The 21,006-nt window shown below is 39.4% G+C and overlaps 1 protein-coding gene, 2 long non-coding RNA genes and 1 pseudogene across 3 annotated transcripts; 3 read left to right on the forward strand and 1 right to left on the reverse strand.

Moving 5' to 3' along the window:
- The first annotated feature begins 7,440 nt into the window (after window positions 1-7,440).
- LOC121775588 lies at window positions 7,441-8,549 on the forward strand (annotated as a pseudogene).
- A 146-nt stretch (window positions 8,550-8,695) lies between these two features.
- Window positions 8,696-17,402, forward strand: LOC121775595 (inner membrane protein ALBINO3, chloroplastic-like). The gene is made up of 10 exons (XM_042172702.1): window positions 8,696-8,707; window positions 12,108-12,151; window positions 13,272-13,348; window positions 14,583-14,656; window positions 14,757-14,861; window positions 15,091-15,198; window positions 15,305-15,408; window positions 15,826-15,975; window positions 16,054-16,183; window positions 17,100-17,402. Exons 1-10 carry the CDS (start codon window positions 8,696-8,698, stop codon window positions 17,199-17,201), a joined length of 906 nt encoding a protein of 301 aa, XP_042028636.1. The 3' UTR covers window positions 17,202-17,402.
- A 459-nt stretch (window positions 17,403-17,861) lies between these two features.
- LOC121791013 lies at window positions 17,862-20,001 on the reverse strand. The gene is made up of 2 exons (XR_006048454.1): window positions 18,267-20,001; window positions 17,862-18,176 (listed from the first exon to the last, which is right to left on the reverse strand). It is a non-coding gene; the product is annotated as an uncharacterized LOC121791013 (long non-coding RNA).
- LOC121791021 lies at window positions 19,030-21,006 on the forward strand. Its single transcript, XR_006048456.1, has 3 exons — window positions 19,030-19,167; window positions 20,356-20,415; window positions 20,942-21,006. It is a non-coding gene; the product is annotated as an uncharacterized LOC121791021 (long non-coding RNA).

Raw genomic sequence — 21,006 nt, forward strand, 5'->3', positions numbered from 1 at the left:
GTTTGTGGAATGTGGATTTCACATTTATATCTCCCTCCGTCCCAGCTCAACTAATTGATTTCTTTTTTACCATTGTTTTTCGAAGATGATGATAAATAGTTAAAGTGGAGAGAAAATAAAGTAAGAAAGTGAATGATATAGAAGAGAGTTGTATCTACATTATTCTCTTACTTACTTTACTTTATCTCCATCTAAACTATTTATTATCATTTTCCCCAAACACGTGCCAAAAAGCAGTCAAAATTACTGGAAGTGGGACGGAGAGAGTATTAGTTTTATAATAGAATGTGCATGTAATGAGATAGAAGAAATTGACTCCATTTATAAAAAATGAAAAGAAAAAAAAAGTAAAGTGGACAATATTTCACGGGAGGACCAAAATTGCAAATGTGGACAACATTTCTTGGACGGAGGGAGTAGTATAATATTTAGCAATAAAAAGTAGTACTGCATAACGTAACGCTAAGTGGTCCTACAAATGGAAATTGTGTTACAATGACATAAAACTAAAATGAAGACAAACAACAAGCACAATCTAATAATTCGGTAAACCAAAACCAGATTCTCTTAAATTATTGAAGTACGAAGGATATGTTCTAGTTGCGTATAGTCATTTGGTTGTTCTTCTTGTTGAGCTCTTTTTTGTTAAAATGCAAAATCCATCTTCTCTCAGCTTGAAAATAAGCATGACTATCAAGATCGATTATAGAGCTCAAGCCCATAGCCATGGTTTTATTTTCATCATTCGTAGTTTTGAGATCATAGTTTTTCTTTTGTTGTTTAAAAAACACACCCAAATTATCATTTGCTTGTTTCATGCCCGCTTTATATCGCTCATTTTGTTTTTCTAGAGCAACAATAAGTGATTCCGAGCTATCAGACTTCTTTTTCTTCACTTTAGCCTTCTTCACTCTGATGGGCCTTGATGAAGAAGAACCACCAAGGATTTGTTCCTTGCCATCATCACAACTCATAGGAAACGAAGACAAATTTTGTGATCCATGCGAAGTATGAGCCTGACTTTCTGAATCAAAATATTGCATTCCATGTGATGCTTGTTGTTTAGAGCTCTCATTTTCTGAATCAAAATATTGACTTTCTGATCCACGCCCGCATTTTCTAAGGATAGAAAATACGGTTGATCGCGACTAGGGGAGGGTTAAAGAAGCGGGGAAGAAAGGGGAAATCAACACAACTCAACCATAGCCTGAATACAAATGGGAATAGCTCGAATAAAATCAGAGTATCTCAACAATCAACAACTCAAAAGAAACAATATTTAGCGGAAGCATTTCGAGAGTAGAATAATGCTATGTATGAAGACACAACATATTCTAGACAGACATTCTTCACTTTTATGCTCAACACCCACCGCGCTCGTCACCGCTCAATCTGCACATTAAGAAAAACAATATGCAGGGCTGAGTACTTATTGCACTCAGTGGACACACGCCAAAATCATAGTTTGTCATGCCATAACAGTGTGACCTTGGGGTTTTAAGTGTAAAGAAAATAACCCAAGTACACTAAAACATATTTCATAAATTCGACTGCGCAGTCATTTTCAGATATTGCCACCCTTATTCCCACCATCATACACTATCTGATCCAACGGGTGACAAGGGGCGTGGCCACACCCCAGGTCAACTAGACCGGCCAACTTGCTCTCAGATGGCTCCCGATCTCGTGTACACTAGCCTGAGGGTTCGCAGCCCAACAGACCCGAATTAGCCTGAGGGTTCGCAGCCCAACAGACCCGAATTAGCCTGAGGGTTCGCAGCCCAACAGACCCGAATTCGATTAAACATATGTGGTAAACCACTTCAGATAGGTTTCAAAACAAAACAGTTGGCAAGACAAACAGTTCATCTCCATAAACATTTCCGGAACAGAGTCCGTATTAAAGATAACCCACAAAATAGTAGGGTAGAAAAGCCCACCTCGAGTGCTTAAACCGAAAACAATTTCTTTCCCTTGCGATCACGATTCACTTGCGATGTTTCACCTTTAAAAATTTACATAGCACATATATCAACATATTTTCCAATCACATAAATCACATCATAACATACATCTTTGCATATCCTATCACTTCATCACATATATAATTTCATTTGAAAACTGGCAGCACTGCGCAATGATTTTATAAAAATCATTTAAAAATCATCCGACTTCCGTTGGGGCTAAAACTTTACCACAATACAGAAGACTCATCAAAGGACTTCCAGTTAAAATTTCATGTCCAAATACCCCTTTTAGGTCAGTCAAAACAACCACGTAACCTACTGGTCGAGAAAACATTTTCGGCAGAGTTGCGCAGTTAACTTCAAAAATTCACCAAAAATTCATCTTTAATCCAAAAGGGTTGAAATTTACACACAACATAGAAGACATCATGAAGTTACTCAGGAAAAAGAATTGGTCAAATCGGAGTTCATTTGGTCGGTCAAAAACGTGTCGGAACTTACTGTTCGGAATTCGTCGAGCAGACGAGCGGTGCCATCGCTGTTCGGCCCGTTGCTGCACGTTGTTGCTGTTTTTGGCTGCTGCACAGAGCCGGGAGACGTGCTGTACGAACGTTGCTGCTCCGCCGTCGCTCCCTTTCCTCTTTCGACCACCATCACTCATCTCTCTATCAATTCGTTTTGTTCCATCACTGTAAACTCTGCAACTCACGGTCCAGATCGGTCGTCGTCGGCTACTGCCCGTTGGTCAGCCTGTTCGCCGCCGACGTCGCCGCTGCTGACTCCGATTCGTCACCCGTGTCCACCACAGACGCTCGGCGCTGCTGCGTCGTCGCTGCTGTGCAGTCGAAGGTCTCGCAGCGTCGCCGTCATTCGCAATTAGCCACTGCATTGTCTGTTTGCTGTTCGGACAGCCATCGTTCCTCACCGATTCAACCTCGAAACGACACGGCAGCCCCTGAAACATCTCCGAACAGCCCCGAACCAACTCCGAACCGCCCCGAAAGATAAGTTCTCCTTCAAAAAATATGTTCTTTCGTTTCAGTTTTCAAAACTCAGCAAGGGGGCCACTGTTCGTCGCCACTGCTGGATCGTTGCCGCTGAACTGACGTTGCTGCGTTCGATTGAACCGGAGCCCTCACGCTTCTAACGTCGCCATTTCTCTTCCTCATCGCCGCTGCCTCACTCTTCTCTCTTTTTTTTTTTTTGCCAAATGAAAGTAGTGAGTGGTGCTAGAGGGCTTGGGGAGGGTGTAGGTAATGATGAGGAAGTGGGGAGTGGAAGAAAACCGTCGATCATGGGGGGATGAAGAAAACCATCGGTCATGGGAAGAAAGAAGAAGAAAGAACGAAAGAAGAAGAAAAAAACTTGGGCTTCAAAGTGTGGTTTCCAACTAAAATGAATTGGCTTGGAAACTTAAAGTTCTTTGATGAAATTGGGCCCAACATGTAAATTGTAGAGTTTGGCTAAGTTGGTTAAAGAATAAGAAAATTTGGATGACCCAACACTCTTAAAATTAATAGCCCAAAGCCAAATTGTAAAATTATTCTCTCGACAAAAGAAACAAGGTCGAAAAAATTTTCAAGTGTACAAACGACGGTCCTTTCAAGAACACAATAAAAAGAGTAGAAAAAGTCGGGGTGTTACAATCTACCCACCTTAACAAAAATTTCGTCCCGAAATTTGCTTACGTCCTTCGAATGGTTCGCACCTAGCTTGCTCCAAAGTTTCACGCAATTCCAAGAAAAAGTTTCATGGTCCACCGGCCTCCATTCGCACTCTCGATCTCCTTGTCTCGTCGTGCCTTGACAAATTAGGGGTTCACCCCAACTTTCAGATTCTCATTCGTATTCGTCACTCGGGAAAGTGATAGATTATCTCAACTTAAAACTAATGTTCGCGCGTATTCAATCTAGCCTACAACATAGGCACTCTATGTTCGCAACATACTTCATCATCTCATACATCAACAAATATCACATTTAACGAAATTTCTACCTCAAGATAACAATTATGGCACACAACATTTTCACATCCTTAAGCAAAACACTTTCACACTTCACATTGACATTCAAAACTTTTGAAATAAATTTTCTTCAACTCTCACACTTCCCTCAAAATTTTCACATCTCACTTTCAACTTTAAGTAAAAGTTTTGACTCAAAACTCAAAACATACTTGAACATCCACTTTCATCTTTCATGTAAAACAAACAATCCATCGTTCCTCTTCACAACTTCATCATCTTTCTTTCTCGAACAAATTCTCATCTTTCTTTCTCAAAAATTTTCTCGTCTTCCTTTCTTCAAAACTTTCTCATAAAACATCTTACCTTTTTCTCGGTTGAGTGTGACGAGTCGGGATGTTGAGCCTTCAATGCATAATTATCATTATCATTATTATTTTAGTCTAGCGAAATAAGTCTAGACTAAGACTGAAAAAGACTCTCGGGTCCAGAGCGGAAAGAAAAATTGCTCTGATACCACTCTGTCACGCCCGCATTTTCTAAGGATAGAAAATACGGTTGATCGCGACTAGGGGAGGGTTAAAGAAGCGGGGAAGAAAGGGGAAATCAACACAACTCAACCATAGCCTGAATACAAATGGGAATAGCTCGAATAAAATCAGAGTATCTCAACAATCAACAACTCAAAAGAAACAATATTTAGCGGAAGCATTTCGAGAGTAGAATAATGCTATGTATGAAGACACAACATATTCTAGACAGACATTCTTCACTTTTATGCTCAACACCCACCGCGCTCGTCACCGCTCAATCTGCACATTAAGAAAAACAATATGCAGGGCTGAGTACTTATTGCACTCAGTGGACACACGCCAAAATCATAGTTTGTCATGCCATAACAGTGTGACCTTGGGGTTTTAAGTGTAAAGAAAATAACCCAAGTACACTAAAACATATTTCATAAATTCGACTGCGCAGTCATTTTCAGATATTGCCACCCTTATTCCCACCATCATACACTATCTGATCCAACGGGTGACAAGGGGCGTGGCCACACCCCAGGTCAACTAGACCGGCCAACTTGCTCTCAGATGGCTCCCGATCTCGTGTACACTAGCCTGAGGGTTCGCAGCCCAACAGACCCGAATTAGCCTGAGGGTTCGCAGCCCAACAGACCCGAATTAGCCTGAGGGTTCGCAGCCCAACAGACCCGAATTCGATTAAACATATGTGGTAAACCACTTCAGATAGGTTTCAAAACAAAACAGTTGGCAAGACAAACAGTTCATCTCCATAAACATTTCCGGAACAGAGTCCGTATTAAAGATAACCCACAAAATAGTAGGGTAGAAAAGCCCACCTCGAGTGCTTAAACCGAAAACAATTTCTTTCCCTTGCGATCACGATTCACTTGCGATGTTTCACCTTTAAAAATTTACATAGCACATATATCAACATATTTTCCAATCACATAAATCACATCATAACATACATCTTTGCATATCCTATCACTTCATCACATATATAATTTCATTTGAAAACTGGCAGCACTGCGCAATGATTTTATAAAAATCATTTAAAAATCATCCGACTTCCGTTGGGGCTAAAACTTTACCACAATACAGAAGACTCATCAAAGGACTTCCAGTTAAAATTTCATGTCCAAATACCCCTTTTAGGTCAGTCAAAACAACCACGTAACCTACTGGTCGAGAAAACATTTTCGGCAGAGTTGCGCAGTTAACTTCAAAAATTCACCAAAAATTCATCTTTAATCCAAAAGGGTTGAAATTTACACACAACATAGAAGACATCATGAAGTTACTCAGGAAAAAGAATTGGTCAAATCGGAGTTCATTTGGTCGGTCAAAAACGTGTCGGAACTTACTGTTCGGAATTCGTCGAGCAGACGAGCGGTGCCATCGCTGTTCGGCCCGTTGCTGCACGTTGTTGCTGTTGTTGGCTGCTGCACAGAGCCGGGAGACGCTGCTGTACGAACGTTGCTGCTCCGCCGTCGCTCCCTTTCCTCTTTCGACCACCATCACTCATCTCTCTATCAATTCGTTTTGTTCCATCACTGTAAACTCTGCAACTCACGGTCCAGATCGGTCGTCGTCGGCTACTGCCCGTTGGTCAGCCTGTTCGCCGCCGACGTCGCCGCTGCTGACTCCGATTCGTCACCCGTGTCCACCACAGACGCTCGGCGCTGCTGCGTCGTCGCTGCTGTGCAGTCGAAGGTCTCGCAGCGTCGCCGTCATTCGCAATTAGCCACTGCATTGTCTGTTTGCTGTTCGGACAGCCATCGTTCCTCACCGATTCAACCTCGAAACGACACGGCAGCCCCTGAAACATCTCCGAACAGCCCCGAACCAACTCCGAACCGCCCCGAAAGATAAGTTCTCCTTCAAAAAATATGTTCTTTCGTTTCAGTTTTCAAAACTCAGCAAGGGGGCCACTGTTCGTCGCCACTGCTGGATCGTTGCCGCTGAACTGACGTTGCTGCGTTCGATTGAACCGGAGCCCTCACGCTTCTAACGTCGCCATTTCTCTTCCTCATCGCCGCTGCCTCACTCTTCTCTCTTTTTTTTTTTTTGCCAAATGAAAGTAGTGAGTGGTGCTAGAGGGCTTGGGGAGGGTGTAGGTAATGATGAGGAAGTGGGGAGTGGAAGAAAACCGTCGATCATGGGGGGATGAAGAAAACCATCGGTCATGGGAAGAAAGAAGAAGAAAGAACGAAAGAAGAAGAAAAAAACTTGGGCTTCAAAGTGTGGTTTCCAACTAAAATGAATTGGCTTGGAAACTTAAAGTTCTTTGATGAAATTGGGCCCAACATGTAAATTGTAGAGTTTGGCTAAGTTGGTTAAAGAATAAGAAAATTTGGATGACCCAACACTCTTAAAATTAATAGCCCAAAGCCAAATTGTAAAATTATTCTCTCGACAAAAGAAACAAGGTCGAAAAAATTTTCAAGTGTACAAACGACGGTCCTTTCAAGAACACAATAAAAAGAGTAGAAAAAGTCGGGGTGTTACATACAGATAATTATAATAAATTAATCGCATGTACAAAGAGAAAATGAAACATTAAAACACGATTAAAACTCACTATGTTTGCATTTGAAGCACTGCTTTGATTTCTTCCTTCAGCTCGGATACATCCATGGAACTGTTTTGTTGTTTTCTCAATGGCTTGAATACGAGTCTGTATAGATCTTTGCGTACGCTCTGGCCATGTCAGATCTCTAGATTCATTGAATCCATAATCCATGCACTACCAGAATCGTTGTCTTGATCGTGATACACAAAAGTTTGTCTTCATTCTATGTATAACTTTCTTTACGAACTAACATTTTGTAAGGAAAAGATAAAGATGACAATTGAGATGAGATAATTGTGGTGTTGTGGTTTCTTGCATAAAATGATTATGCTTTTGTAAAATCATTATAAATTGAAGGAATGGTTTGATCATTTATCATATTAATCAATCACTCAACTTTATCTATCATTCACAATGAATCCCAGTTTTATTTCCAATTGTTCTTCGTCTTCTGATGAAGATGGTGAAAATTCTCATATAATATACATTTACAACCAATATATGCAAGATATGCAGCGTAGAATCGACAACAACAACATGTTGATTCAATTCCTTCGTGACCATCAAATTCCAAAAATATATCGCGGTTCAGTTCCAGGGCATAGTTTCATCAACCGTGATCGAGAGGGTGCTCACGCTAGATTGTACGTTATGATTTTGTAGATAATCCATTGTATAATGGAACCATGTTTTGTAGGAGATTCTGGATGTCTCGTCCATTGTTCCTTCGCATTGTGGACGCAGTTAAGGAACACGATGACTGCTTCATGCAACGATCAGATGGAACCAGAAGGCTTGGACTATCATCTCTTCAAAAGGTAACAACTGTTATTCATATATTGGGATACGGTGTACCAGTTGATGCAACTGATGAGTATGTGAAAATAAGTGAGAGTAGTGCGATCAAAAGTCTTAAACGTTTTTTTCGTGGAATAATAGAAATTTTTTCAACTCAGTATTTGAGAAGTCCGACAACTAATGATATTGCTAGACTTTTATGTATGGTGAGCAACGTGGATTTCCAGGGATGTTAGGTAGTTTAGATTGTATGCACTGGAAATGGAAAAATTGACCTACATGGTGGGGTGGTTCATATTTAGGTCGGAGTGATAGATTATGATCTTTGGATATGGCATGCTTGCTTTGGATTTCCCGGCAGCAACAACGACATCAACTTGTTAGATTCCTCACATCTTTCCTATAATCTCACTCAAGGTATTGCTCCTCCTACTCATTATGTTATTCCAGGCAAAGAATATAATATTGGTTATTACCCGGCTGATGGAATATACCCAAAATGGTCTACTATTTTGCAAATATTTCAAGAGTCTCGTACCGGCAAAGACAAATATTTTGTTGTGAGGCGAGAGGCATGTAGAAAATATGTAGAACGTGCATTTGGGCGAACGCGGTGCGACACACAACGTGTGCGATTTGGCCCACCCAATGCCGCCGCCCCAGGTGGAGCGGCAGAACAAGACGGGAAAAGAACGATTATAGCCGACTCAATGCCATCTCGATAGGTAGTCAGCACAGGAAAACCAGAATCGGACGAGCAAACGCTCGTCCCGACAATTGAAGAGGCGTGGAGGAGATGTCGTCGCTGCCCAAGTAGGGATCCAACATGCTCATACACGCCAAATACTACTCACACGCCACCACGTACGCTATGCCTAAGAAAGTATGCCTCCACCTCGCAGCCGATGATGCATGGCATCTCCGACAGTGGAGCACAAACAAACGACACCAAGCATGCCCCGCTGGACACGTTTCCCACCCAACATGGTACAAACGAGTGGGGGGTGGCGGTATGACAACATGTCTCCCGAACCCACCCCGGGGGGCGGCGGTATGACAACATGTCTCCCGGACCCCGCCCCTGCACTTCGTCTTCCCAATATATCAAAATGCTCTCATTATTTCGTGCCCACCAATATGAGCTTAAAAACCTACGATAAACTTACTTTCGATAAACTTACTTTACAATAATAGCAAAACAATATTAGTTACTATTAGTTATTATTAACCAAAAGTAAGTGTTATTTATTAAAAAAATAAAATATATAATAATAAAAAAATAAAATATAGGAAAAAACATGTTACTGTAAAAAAAATGCTTGTGTAATGAGAAAAGTGAAACGAGAATATAGAAAGAAATAAATTTCTGTCATCTGTCTTCTTTATCCTCATTAACATAGTCAATCACTTTTTAAATGGGAAGGATGGAGAACGTGGAGAGTCCTTGGCCAACCAACGAGTGCGCTAGGCAGCGGGACGGGGAACAGATATCGGGGCAATGCACCACCTGCCATGTGTTCATGATTTTTTTTTCAACTTCATACAAGCACCAATGCTTAGTAAGAAACCTCGTAGCTAAATAAGTTTTATAAAAAAGAAATGGGGGAGGGACGAATCGAAGTGACAAAGGGTTGAATCTCAGCGGATCGTGGCAGCAAGGCCACTCTGCCGCTTACAATATCACGTCGCGTATTTAAGTCGTCTGCAAAGGATTCTACCCGCCGCTCGATGGAAATTATACTTCAAGGCGGCCAATGCGGCTATTCCGCAGCGAGGGCTTAACCTACGACATGTGCCCTTGGGGCCTAAAGGCCCCTACTGCGGGTTGGCAAGCGGACGGCGGGCCCACGCGTCGCTTCTAGCCGGGATTCTGACTTAGAGGAGTTCAGTCATAATCCAACGCACGGTAGCTTCGCACCACTGGCTTTTCAACCAAACGCGATGACCAATTGTGCGAATCAACGGTTCCTCCCGTACTAGGTTGAATTACTATTGCGACACTGTCATCAGTAGGGTAAAACTAACCTGTCTCACGACGGTCTGAACCCAGCTCACGTTCCCTATTGGTGGGTGAACAATCCAACACTTGGTGAATTCTGCTTCACAATGATAGGAAGAGCCAACATCGAAGGATCAAAAAGCAACGTCGCGATGAACGCTTGGCTGCCACAAGCCAGTTATCCCTGTGGTAACTTTTCTGACACCTATAGCTTCAAATTCTGAAGGTCTAAAGGATCGTTAGGCCACGCTTTCACGGTTCGTATTCGTACAGGAAATCAGTACATGATAGTTGAAGATGAGCGAGACCTGCGTTTTCCAATCGAAGTTGCTAGACACGCGCCACAACCATAAGTTGAGATGACGACAAACGAAGATGTTCGATTTCAAGAATACTTGACTCGGCATGCCACAATAAGTAATAAAAATGCACATCTAGAACTTCAAAATGCATTAGTTGATCATTTGTGGGAAAATTTCTCAAATATGTCTTGAATTTTAGCGGTTTTTTCTGTGTTGTCCTATGTTTATGTAATTGTGATGTCTTTAATCGTATTTTAATATATGTTTAGATAATGTCCTATGTTTTATGTAATTGTGATGTCTTTAAACGTATTTTAATATATGTTTCGATGCTGTTATAGTATGTTTGATGTCTTTTAATTTCCAAGTTAGCGTATTTTTTTATTGAATGCATAATATATTTAATATATATAATTATGTTTGCAAAATTATTAATCTAAGTGTTGTGGAGTTAATGCGTAATATAAATAAGGGATATTGACACCTAATATCATGAACTTTCAAAAAGTTGGGTTTTTCCACCAACTTTGAAATTGGTAAATAACATCACGAACTTTACCCTGAATTTGTTATTTCCCAACAATGAAAAAATTATGGCTACATTAATAGATTGAAGAACAAATTTTGAGGGTGTGTTTCAAGAAAAACTATTCTCAAAGATTAAAAAACTTGAAACTCTCGAAGTTGTAGTCGAGAAATTACGGAAAAAATTCATATCATGATATTATTTTCCGGAATTTTTTCATTGGCGAGAAATAACAAACTCGGGGTAAAGTTCGTGATATTATTTGCTAATTTCAAAGTTCGTGGGAAAAACTTAACTTTCTAAAAGTTCTATGATATTAGGTGTCAATGTCCCTATAAATAAATATGTATGTAAGAATGAAAAAGTAAAAAAGTATATGAATATAGAATATTCTTTTGGGGTTGGGTTTGATTTTGAATAGAATTAGTGAATTATTGTTAACGTGATAGAACTATGGGTGGGTAGAAACGGTATACCTTACCGAAACCATCATACCGTATACCTTACTGTAAATACGGTATGCGAAAAAGTCATACCTTTACCTTAACAAAGTTTTCGGTATACCGAACTCTGGTATACCTTATTGTTGGTATGACGAATTTCCATACCGATACCGTACCGAAGTTCGGCATACCTTACTTTTGCGGTATACCTGACTTTCAACATCAATTAAAATATAAGATTTGAGTTTTTAGAATTTTATTTATATTTTACTATAATTTTAAAAATAAATTAAATATAATTTATTCATAATTATATTTATATTTCATAATAGATTTTATAATTTAAAAATATACTCCCTCCGTCCTATAAAAATATGGGCGGATGAGATGGCATGAGAACTAAAACAAAATTGGTAAAGTAAGAGAGAGGAAGAATGGTAAGGTAAAGTAAGAGAGAGGAGGAGAATGGTAGTTAAAGTAGAGTTAGTGGATAGTGCGATCTGCAGTATTAAATTGATATAACTTTCTAAAAATGGAATGCACATATTTTTGTGGAACGGACGAAAATGGGTGCACATATTTTTATAGGACGGATGAAGTATTAAATATATTTTATATATAATTATGTTTATATTTTTGCGGTATATACCTTAGTTTTCGGTATACAGCGGTATTTGAAAATCTATACCGTTACCTTACCAGAATCTTTCGGTAAGGTATCATACCGTACCGAAAATCACGGTATACAGAAAATTCGGTATTTTCGATATTTTTTCTGTACGATAAGGCCGGTATTTCGGCATTTCGGTAATTTTCCTCCAGCCCTAGATAGAACTGGAGAAATAAGCTTAAGTTGGTGTAAATGAATTTCTATATTTAAACATGTTATGTGAACACATCTTAAATTTATAAGATTTACAATTATAAGTAGATAAAATTAGAACAAAATAAAAAATTGAAATACGCATTTAGCCAAAACTAGAGCAAAATAAAAAATTGAAATATGCATTTAGCCAAAACAAGAGCAAAATAAAAAATTGAAAAGAATCAAACAACGGATAAACACTTGCCCTCCTAAAATATCCGTACTGTCGTTTCTACTTCACAAAAATTAGTTGTGAGAGAAATTGAATCCCTTATTCCTCTTCTTCCATGGCGAGGATCCTGATTTCCTCCCCCCTTTCTTCGGAACTCGCCTTCTGTTAAGGTCTTGGTCCTTAACGGCGATCGGCGGCTGGCTTGCTCGGCGATCAAAGTCTCTCCGCGCGTCCTGCAACAGGATCGGCGGCGGTTCTAGTTTAGGCTGTGCGCGGATGTTCTTCGTCGGGCAGCGGCAAACTAGGGTTAGAAATATGTTCGTTCTTTTTGTGGGCAGAATAGCGTAATTTTCATTGATGATAAAGTTTATGAACATAATCCTAGTTCATCTCGGAAAAGAACCAACAAAGAAAACCCGAAACGGAGCTTATAATTACGCTTGACTCTTTAATGTAATTAAATAATAAAAATAACTAATATCCAAAAATAAGAAATAAATAAAAGGAAAGTAATACTTCTAAAACTACTTTGGAACGTAATCTCCGAACAACTCTGGCGGGCGTCGGTTTCTCCTTCCTTTGATCGTCGCGATCGATGGCTGCATGTCCTTCTCCATCGATGTCGCGGCCTCACGTACTATCTCTATCCCTGGCCGTTGTGGCTCTTGCACGGGGTCCGTATCAAATCCCCCCTCCATAGCGACCTCCTTGTCCTCAAGGAGCATATTTGGAAATTTGCGCTGCACCAGTTCAATTGGTTCCCACGTTGGCGACTCAGTTCCATCGGACCAACGTACCAAAACATGTTCCACTGGTCTATCATCGTGCCACAAAACTCGCCTATCCAACACCCGCACCAGATAAACCACCGGCCTGTCTCCAAAGAACTCCGATGGCAACTCCATTGCAGCCCCAGAGTAGCCGCCTGTCACAAACGCGCGAAGGAGGCTCACATGGAAGACGTTGTGAATCCTACTCCCTTCCGGCAAGCGCAACCGATACGCGACTGGCCCAATGCGCTCCAACACCTCAAACCGGCCATACACGTGCCAAAAAGCAGGAAATCACTTGAGATGGGATGGAGGGAGTAATATGGATTCTTGCCACTTGCCACCTTGCCCTGGTGAACTAAAATCTAATGTGGTCAAATTTTCAGGAAAGAATAAAACTCGAAACTTCTCGTCTATACAAACAAGCAGGGGTCAGTCCTCTAGCAGGTATAGTTTTTATCTATCTATCAGCTTAAGTTTTCCTTCTATTTTAACCTTTTATTTTCTTGATGCTGTATAATTGATAGATATATACAACTATATACTCCCTCCGTTCCATGTTAATTGAGTCATTTTTTTTATTTTGGGAAGTTACAACATAATTGAGGCATTTCTATTTTTGACAAAATGTAATCCTTTCACTTACTTTATTCTCGCTTCATCTCTCTTACTTTATTCACCATTCACTTAACACACTATTCTTAAATGTCGAAAAGAAATGCATCTATTAACAAGGAGCATTTTGGGAATACACAGTTCCCTCCCTCCTATTCATGGGCATTCTTAATGTCCCAAGTCAATCAATTTATTTTTTCTTATTGATCCTGTAACACTAGTCGTTTTCCCCTCAACTGTGTGGTTATTTAGGTATTTTTGGAAGTATAATTTGAAAGGTGTTTTAGTCCTACTGTATCCAGCCGTTTCCACATGGCAGATTATCTTGTCATCTCTTGTTGTGCTGTAGTTTTCTGCAATCCTAGATAGATAATGTATTTTGAAGTCATGACATATATTTTTTGTACTTGTGGCATTCCATCCATACTCTTGGTAAATGAAGTAATTTATTTGTGTTGCAAAGAAGTGTTACTAAAATGTTAAATCACTTCCCTCGGCCCAAGGTAGTTGAGTCGTTTCTTGTTTGTACTCGTTTTGAAAAAAAATGATAATAAATATCCCATCCGTCCCCAAAGAATATGAACTATTTCTTTTTTCGTCCGCCCCTGAAAAGTATGAGCTCTCTAATTTTGGAAAATTCAAACAACATACTACCCTTACCCATCATTTTATTTACAACTTATACAATTATCAATAACATCTTAAATTTTGGATCCCACTCTCCACTAACATTATTTCCACTACCCTTTCTCTTACTTTTTCCCTTATTTATTAAAACCCGTGCCGAACCCATTGTTCATACTCTTTGAGGACAGAGGAAGTAGTTAAAGTGGAGAGAGAATATTACTCTATCATTTTTCAAAACGAGTACAAAAAAGAAATGACTCAACTACCTTGGGACGGTGGGAGTACAATTCTTTACCATTTTAACTTTTCACTAAGTCTTCACCAAAAACTAGCTCCATTCTGGTTGTGAATCTCATCATCACTTTTATGATTTGGGTGGGATACTCAAGATAGTTTCTAATAGACTGGTGTTTTTCCCCTTTCAAATTATTATCACCAGGATGTTTGCCAACCTTGGCTACAATACCAGTCTGGATAGGTTTATATCAAGCTCTTTCAAATGTAGCAAATGAGGTGAACAATAAACTGATTGATAGCATTGACATATTTACCGTCACTTGGTCTGTAATGATGACTGTTCTCTTTTTCCTCGTGTTACTTTAATGCTAAACAGGGATTGCTGAGTGAAGGGTTCTTTTGGATTCCTTCTTTGGGAGGACCCACAACAATAGCTGCTCGGCAAAGCGGAGCAGGAATTTCCTGGCTGTTTCCATTTGTGGTAATTGAAATTTAGCAATAACAAAACTTGGAGAAAAATTGCAAAAGTTAATGCTATATTTCAATACGTGTATCTTCATCAATCATGATAGGTGTACATGAACCTAGATGAAACATGCATAACGGAATGAAGGTTTAGTTGGTCTCATTGTCATCGTCTATTTTCGTGCAATTCTTTCTACCAGTGGAATATAGTGGTTAATATGTATTCTCCATTGGGCATTTTGCAGGACGGACATCCACCACTTGGTTGGCAAGACACTGCAGCTTACCTTGTTTTACCTGTTCTTCTTGTTGCATCACAGTACGTCTCCATGGAAATAATGAAGCCTCCTCAAGTAAGTTTCCACATAGCTCTCTCTCTCTCTCTCTTCCCCTCTTTATCTTTTCAGCATCATATGTATTACTACATTGCACTGATATCTTAATCCTCTCCTCTGCTAGACAGATGATCCAAATCAAAAGAACACACTTCTTGTATTAAAGTTTCTTCCCCTCATGATTGGCTACTTTTTGTTATCTGTTCCATCTGGATTGTCAATATACTGGTAATTTTCATCATCTTTTAGTTATATTTCATGGGATGCATATCTTCTGAAGTGTATACCTAATATTACAAGTTTGACTGTCATGTGTTATTAATGCGTGCTAAGATCTATCCTTAATCGTATAAGCACCCTAGGCAATAAAAATTCTTATACATCCACATAATTTTTTAATATTGCATGCTTGATAAATTGTAGAATGAGTAGCTAAAATGGCAATTTCGAGGATGCAGGTAATATAGAGAATGAGACTAACAAAATAATATAGGCTACCTGTGATATCATCAGCGAGGATTATGCTCTAAGTTTGATACAAAGCAATTGTTATGAGTAATTTATATGAAAACTGTATGAGTGACATTTTATGCTACTGTAGAACTTAAAGCTAACCACTAACACTCTAACATGTCTATTACTTAGGTTCACAAATAATGTGCTTAGCACAGCACAACAAGTATGGCTACGGAAATTGGGAGGAGCGAAGCCTGTTGTGGGTGAGAATGCCAGTGGGATAATCAGTGCAGGACGTGCAAAACGGTCAGGTGCTCAGCAGGAACGAACGGGCGAAAGGTGGGGTTCTGATTCAGTAGTTTCTATTGTTTGCCTTTTCAATGTCCTTCAGATTATAACTAATAGTTTCTAAAACAGATTCAAGCAGCTTAAAGAGGCAGAGAAGAAGCAAAAGCCTAGTGCTCTGCCTGCAGATGATGTCTTGGCATCAGATCCAGCTGATCGTGACTCTGAAGATGAATCTGACAATGAGGATACTGAACCGAAGGTACATTTTGGCCCACTATTCACACGAGAAAGACTACTAAATTTATTTCCGAGTTGTCTTATAGTGCCAAAATGTGTTCAATCAAATCCAAACTTATAACTTGATTTTTGGATTGGAAAAGCAATCTGTCTTCCGGTTTTATGTTCCATGAACATCTAACAGTTGCTCTGGAGAAGGATGCATCTAAGATGCTTTGTTCCCCTTCTTGCACATCATTCTTGAATATACACCTAATATACTCCTTCCGTCCCAACTTAAGAGTCTTGTTTTGCCATTTCCCTCCGTCCCAACTTAAGAGGCATATTTCACTTTTACCATAAATGGTAAGTAGGCCCCACATTCCACCAACTTATTCCACTCACATTTTATTATAAAAGTAATATATATAAGTGGGATCCATATTCCACTAACCTATTTAACCCACTTTTCTTTATATTTCTTAAAACTCGTGCCCTAACTAATTAGGACTCTTAAGTTGGGATGAAGGGAGTATATACTATGTCTCACCTTTTTTTTTCTTTTAAAGCGAATGTAAAGAACTATTCAAATTGCACCACCTCTGCAATATTACTTCTTTAATAAAGGAATTTGCTTCTTTATCATTGTTAAATAATGAAGTAGTATACCTTTAGTTTTCAAACACCACTCTTTCAGCCTAAGTTGTATATTTTTACCCTCTCTCATCTTTCATTTAAACATTAACCTTCTCTTTTTTATATGACAGTTTTATTTGTATTTTTGCGAAAAGCTAATAGGCTTTTACAGTAGGAGCTTCATGTTATATAGAGTATTCAGATCAATGTATACCATTAGAGATAGCATCCATTTCTACATCATGTTATGACTTATCCATCTATCCATGTTTTCTTTTGAATGGTGAATTAACTTACAGAATACCAATTGGTTACTATATCAGGATAAGGAAGTTCTTGAAGAGGCATATGCATCTAGTAGTGCAAAAACAGTTCCTTCAGGACCTAGGAGAAGTAAGCGATCAAAGCGAAAGCGTGCGGTATGATCCTATAAATTTTGCAGTTACAATGAATTTTGTATATTGTTTGAAATTTCAAATTGAAATATAGTGGCCATTTTCTTTCCAGTGAATAGTTTAAGGTCCACGATATCATTAATGTCATATTTTGTTAGGTTGAGATTGGTTATTGCCTGTAATGTGAACTGGTCATTCAGCCTTCAAGTGTATAAGTCGTGCATATCAGAAGTTATAGCTTACAGCTGCAAAAAATCATGAATAGTATTTCATTTCCTTATCTGACTGGAAGAGAATTGCAACATTCACTACTAGAAAATTCACGTGACACGTATAAATGCAACTACAAAACTATTATCTTGACACTTTAGGTGTAATGGCACTTATTGCACATGTGAGGAAAAAAAGTGTGATAACAAGCAAAGTGTGATGATAAATCCTTCTTTATTACACTCCAAAGGTGCCATGAAACATAATGTGTAATGTCACTTGAAAATGCCACAATATAATTTCTTAAACTACACTAACTTTTGGACGAAAATTTACAAAATACCCCCCATAAATTTTTATTATTACAATTTACCCTACATTTTATTTTATTTATTTTTTTCACCTACATTTTTGTAGAATTTATATTATTGTAATAGCCGAGACTTAGATTCTCGAGAATCATAAAATAAAATACTAGAATTTTATTAAAGAATGCATGAGTATTTTTATTTCTTAAAAAAGAGTACAAATACAATTTCCAGAATTTCACACTAATAAATTACAATCTTCGACGATGATAATACATGAAACGAGATCTGACAACTAGTTAATAATACATGTGTTGAAACAAAGAAAAGAGAAAAGAACAAAGGAGAGTTCAAAGTGAACTACCACAACCGAGAGTTCCTAGAGAACTTCCTCGACCCTCAGCGCGAGCGGTCTCGGCCCAGATCAAGAGGGGTCCGACGGACTGGGAGATTAGGGGATGAACCACGTGGAGCCAGCCTCTCGGTCCTACTCAGGATGCAGACTAATTAGATGAAAATGTGCATAAGAGGAAGGGAGTTGGCAGCTCTCACCAAAGGGGGAAAGGGTAGACAATACCTTTTGAAAAATGGAGAAATTGCTTGAGCTAAAGAAGCAAATTCCAGCCAACCTTTCACTCCATCAATGAGCAGCCCGTACCACCTCCATTCAGACCTGCTATTGTCCAGAAATCAGCCACCCAATACCTGCTCCTGAGCGCACCTGCAACAAGGGATGAAAATTCATAAATGAGATCGGTACTAGATCTCACAATAAGCCAAAAACAGTTACAGGGTGTAGGTGTAACAACCCAAAATTTTATAAGGGGATTTTACAAGATCAAATAAAAGCACGTTGCTACTAATGTTGTGACATTTCAAAGTGCCACCTAAGATTTTAAGGTATATGATGACGAGTCTAAGAAAATTTAGACAAGACATCCTATAAATGTTGTTTTTTTTTTATGTTTAGCAATTATTTCCAATGACTATCAAAGAATAAATTGGAAGAAAAGTTGTAGTGCCCGTTTCACAAATGTCCAACATTACAAAACAAATTGGATCATTGAGATCTCGTAAAGATATTAAAAAGATATGCGTCATTAATACAAAATCGTAAAAAGATATGCGTCATTAATACAACATCTTAAAAAGATATGTGTCATTAATACAATATCTTAAAAAGATATGCGTAATTAATAAGCTTAGCCACTTGCCATTTTTTTTATGCATATGTACACGCCACTTGCCATCTTATATTTATATGTATATGTACTTTTATGCAAATCTCTCTCTCTACTCCCTAAATATCTCCCACCCTTCCCTCTATATTATTTCTTTTCCAAAAACCGTTCTCTCTATCTCTGCAATGAAGAAGACAAGGTTTTTCCTCTCAACCTTAATTCAAGAAACCGAGAACCCAACTCGACAAGGGGAAACTACCGTTCATTCGCTCAGAATTTGCTCAAAATCCGTTCAAGGTATATGATCCCTTGTTTCCTCAATTTCAGTCACATTCGTTGCATATCATGTAACCAACGCAATGTACGGCAACGGTAACTAAATCAAACTAGTAACTCGGGAAACTCAATTAAAAGAAACGAACTTTAACTTCACCAAAACAAGTAAGAACTTATCTGCAAGTTTAAAATCAAGAATTTCGGGTTGGTTTCGTGGCTGTGCGGTGTCGTTTCAGAGCTGTTCGGGGCGAGTTCGGACAACTGCGCGAACCGGCGGAGAAGCCGACAGCGATGGCGACGGTTCTGTGGATTGACGGCAGCGGTGGCTGGACGCTGCTGACAGCGACGGCTGGCCGCGAGCAGCAGCTCCTCCGGCGGCGCACAGCAGTAACTTTCCTCCCCCGTGGCAGCAGCAGCGCAGCGCGACAGCAGCCCCACCCCCCCGGTGACTCCAACAGCAGCGGCACCTTCCCGGGGCAGCAGCACCGGCGACTCCAGCAGCAACGGAGGCGGCCGGTGACTCAGACGGAAGAAGAAGAGAGGGCGACGGATTTCAAAAAAAAGGGGAGAGAAGAATGGGGAAGAAGATGAAATCGGTAGTGAGAGAGAGGGAGAAAGAGATGGAGATAAGATGGTGTTAAGAATGAGGCTTTTGTCTTTTGTTGTTGTTAGGCTTTTGTTTGGGCCTCACAAATTCTTTTGAAAATGGAGGTTTTATTTAAGTTTGGGGCCTTTTATTTTAATTGGGGCTTTTAAATTAAATGAGAAGTAAGAGGTGAGGTAAATAATTAAGTCTTGGGCTTTTAAATAAATCTTTGGGCCGATATTTAATCGTGACAAAATTATTTAATTAATCCCGGAATATTTCGAAGGATAAATAATTTTATCCTAAGTCCGAAATAAATATAGTTCGAGGGGAAATGGTTGCGATAATTTAATTATGCACTTTTAAATTATTTTGAGGATTTTATTTCGATATCGTGGAGGGAAATACGAGGAGCCAACGGAGGAATTATGGGCGTAAGCGGCCGACCGGCGTCTCAAGCGACGCCTTGGGCGGCCGCTGAATAATAAAAAAATAAATAAATAAAATACGCAAAAATCGAGAAGCGAGATAAAAGACTTTAATGAGGGTGCATGCATTCTAATTTAGGTAGTTTTGTCCTTGAGTCTAATTAGTGTATTATTATATTGTGATATTTTCAAAAGGGTACGTCCGCAAGTAAAGTCGGAACGAATGATTCAAGTTAAAGGAACTAAATGATCCAGGTGAGCTTTCTTATACTAAAATACAAATCGTATTTTATGAAAACACGAACACATGTTCGTGATTTTAATGATGTTGTCTTGCCACAAATGTTTTGTTATGATGCCTATCTGTTGGCTACGGCCAAGTGAATTATGAATGATGAAATATGTGAATCGATTCGATTTTTAGTCCGGGTAGGGTGGTGTCCCTACTTGGAACCTCTGGCCGTGAACGGCAGAGAAGGTGACCGTGGAAGGTGGCCATCTTCCAGGCACAAGGATACCTCTGACGTGTTGGGCAGGGAAGGTGACCGTATGAGAACACCATCTCAGCGGCACAATGTGATCAGATATGGCTAAAGTACAGGAAAAGGGGGGTTGCAACCCAATGTGATATTTTTAGTAAGCTCGGGCCTTTTCAATAAATCCCCGAGTGTTACTGTGATGATGGCTCGACAATATTTTCAAATGTATATGTGTAATTTTCGGCAATGTGTTCACTGAGTACTTTTTGTACTCAGCCCTGCATATATTTCTAAATGTGCAGGTTGAGCAGCGAAGTAGTGGAGGAAGTGCTATTGAGACAAGATACTTAATTCAGTCAGATTTTGA

The sequence above is a fragment of the Salvia splendens genome, chromosome 2, assembly GCF_004379255.2.
Source record: "Salvia splendens isolate huo1 chromosome 2, SspV2, whole genome shotgun sequence".
Lineage (NCBI taxonomy): Eukaryota > Viridiplantae > Streptophyta > Magnoliopsida > Lamiales > Lamiaceae > Salvia > Salvia splendens.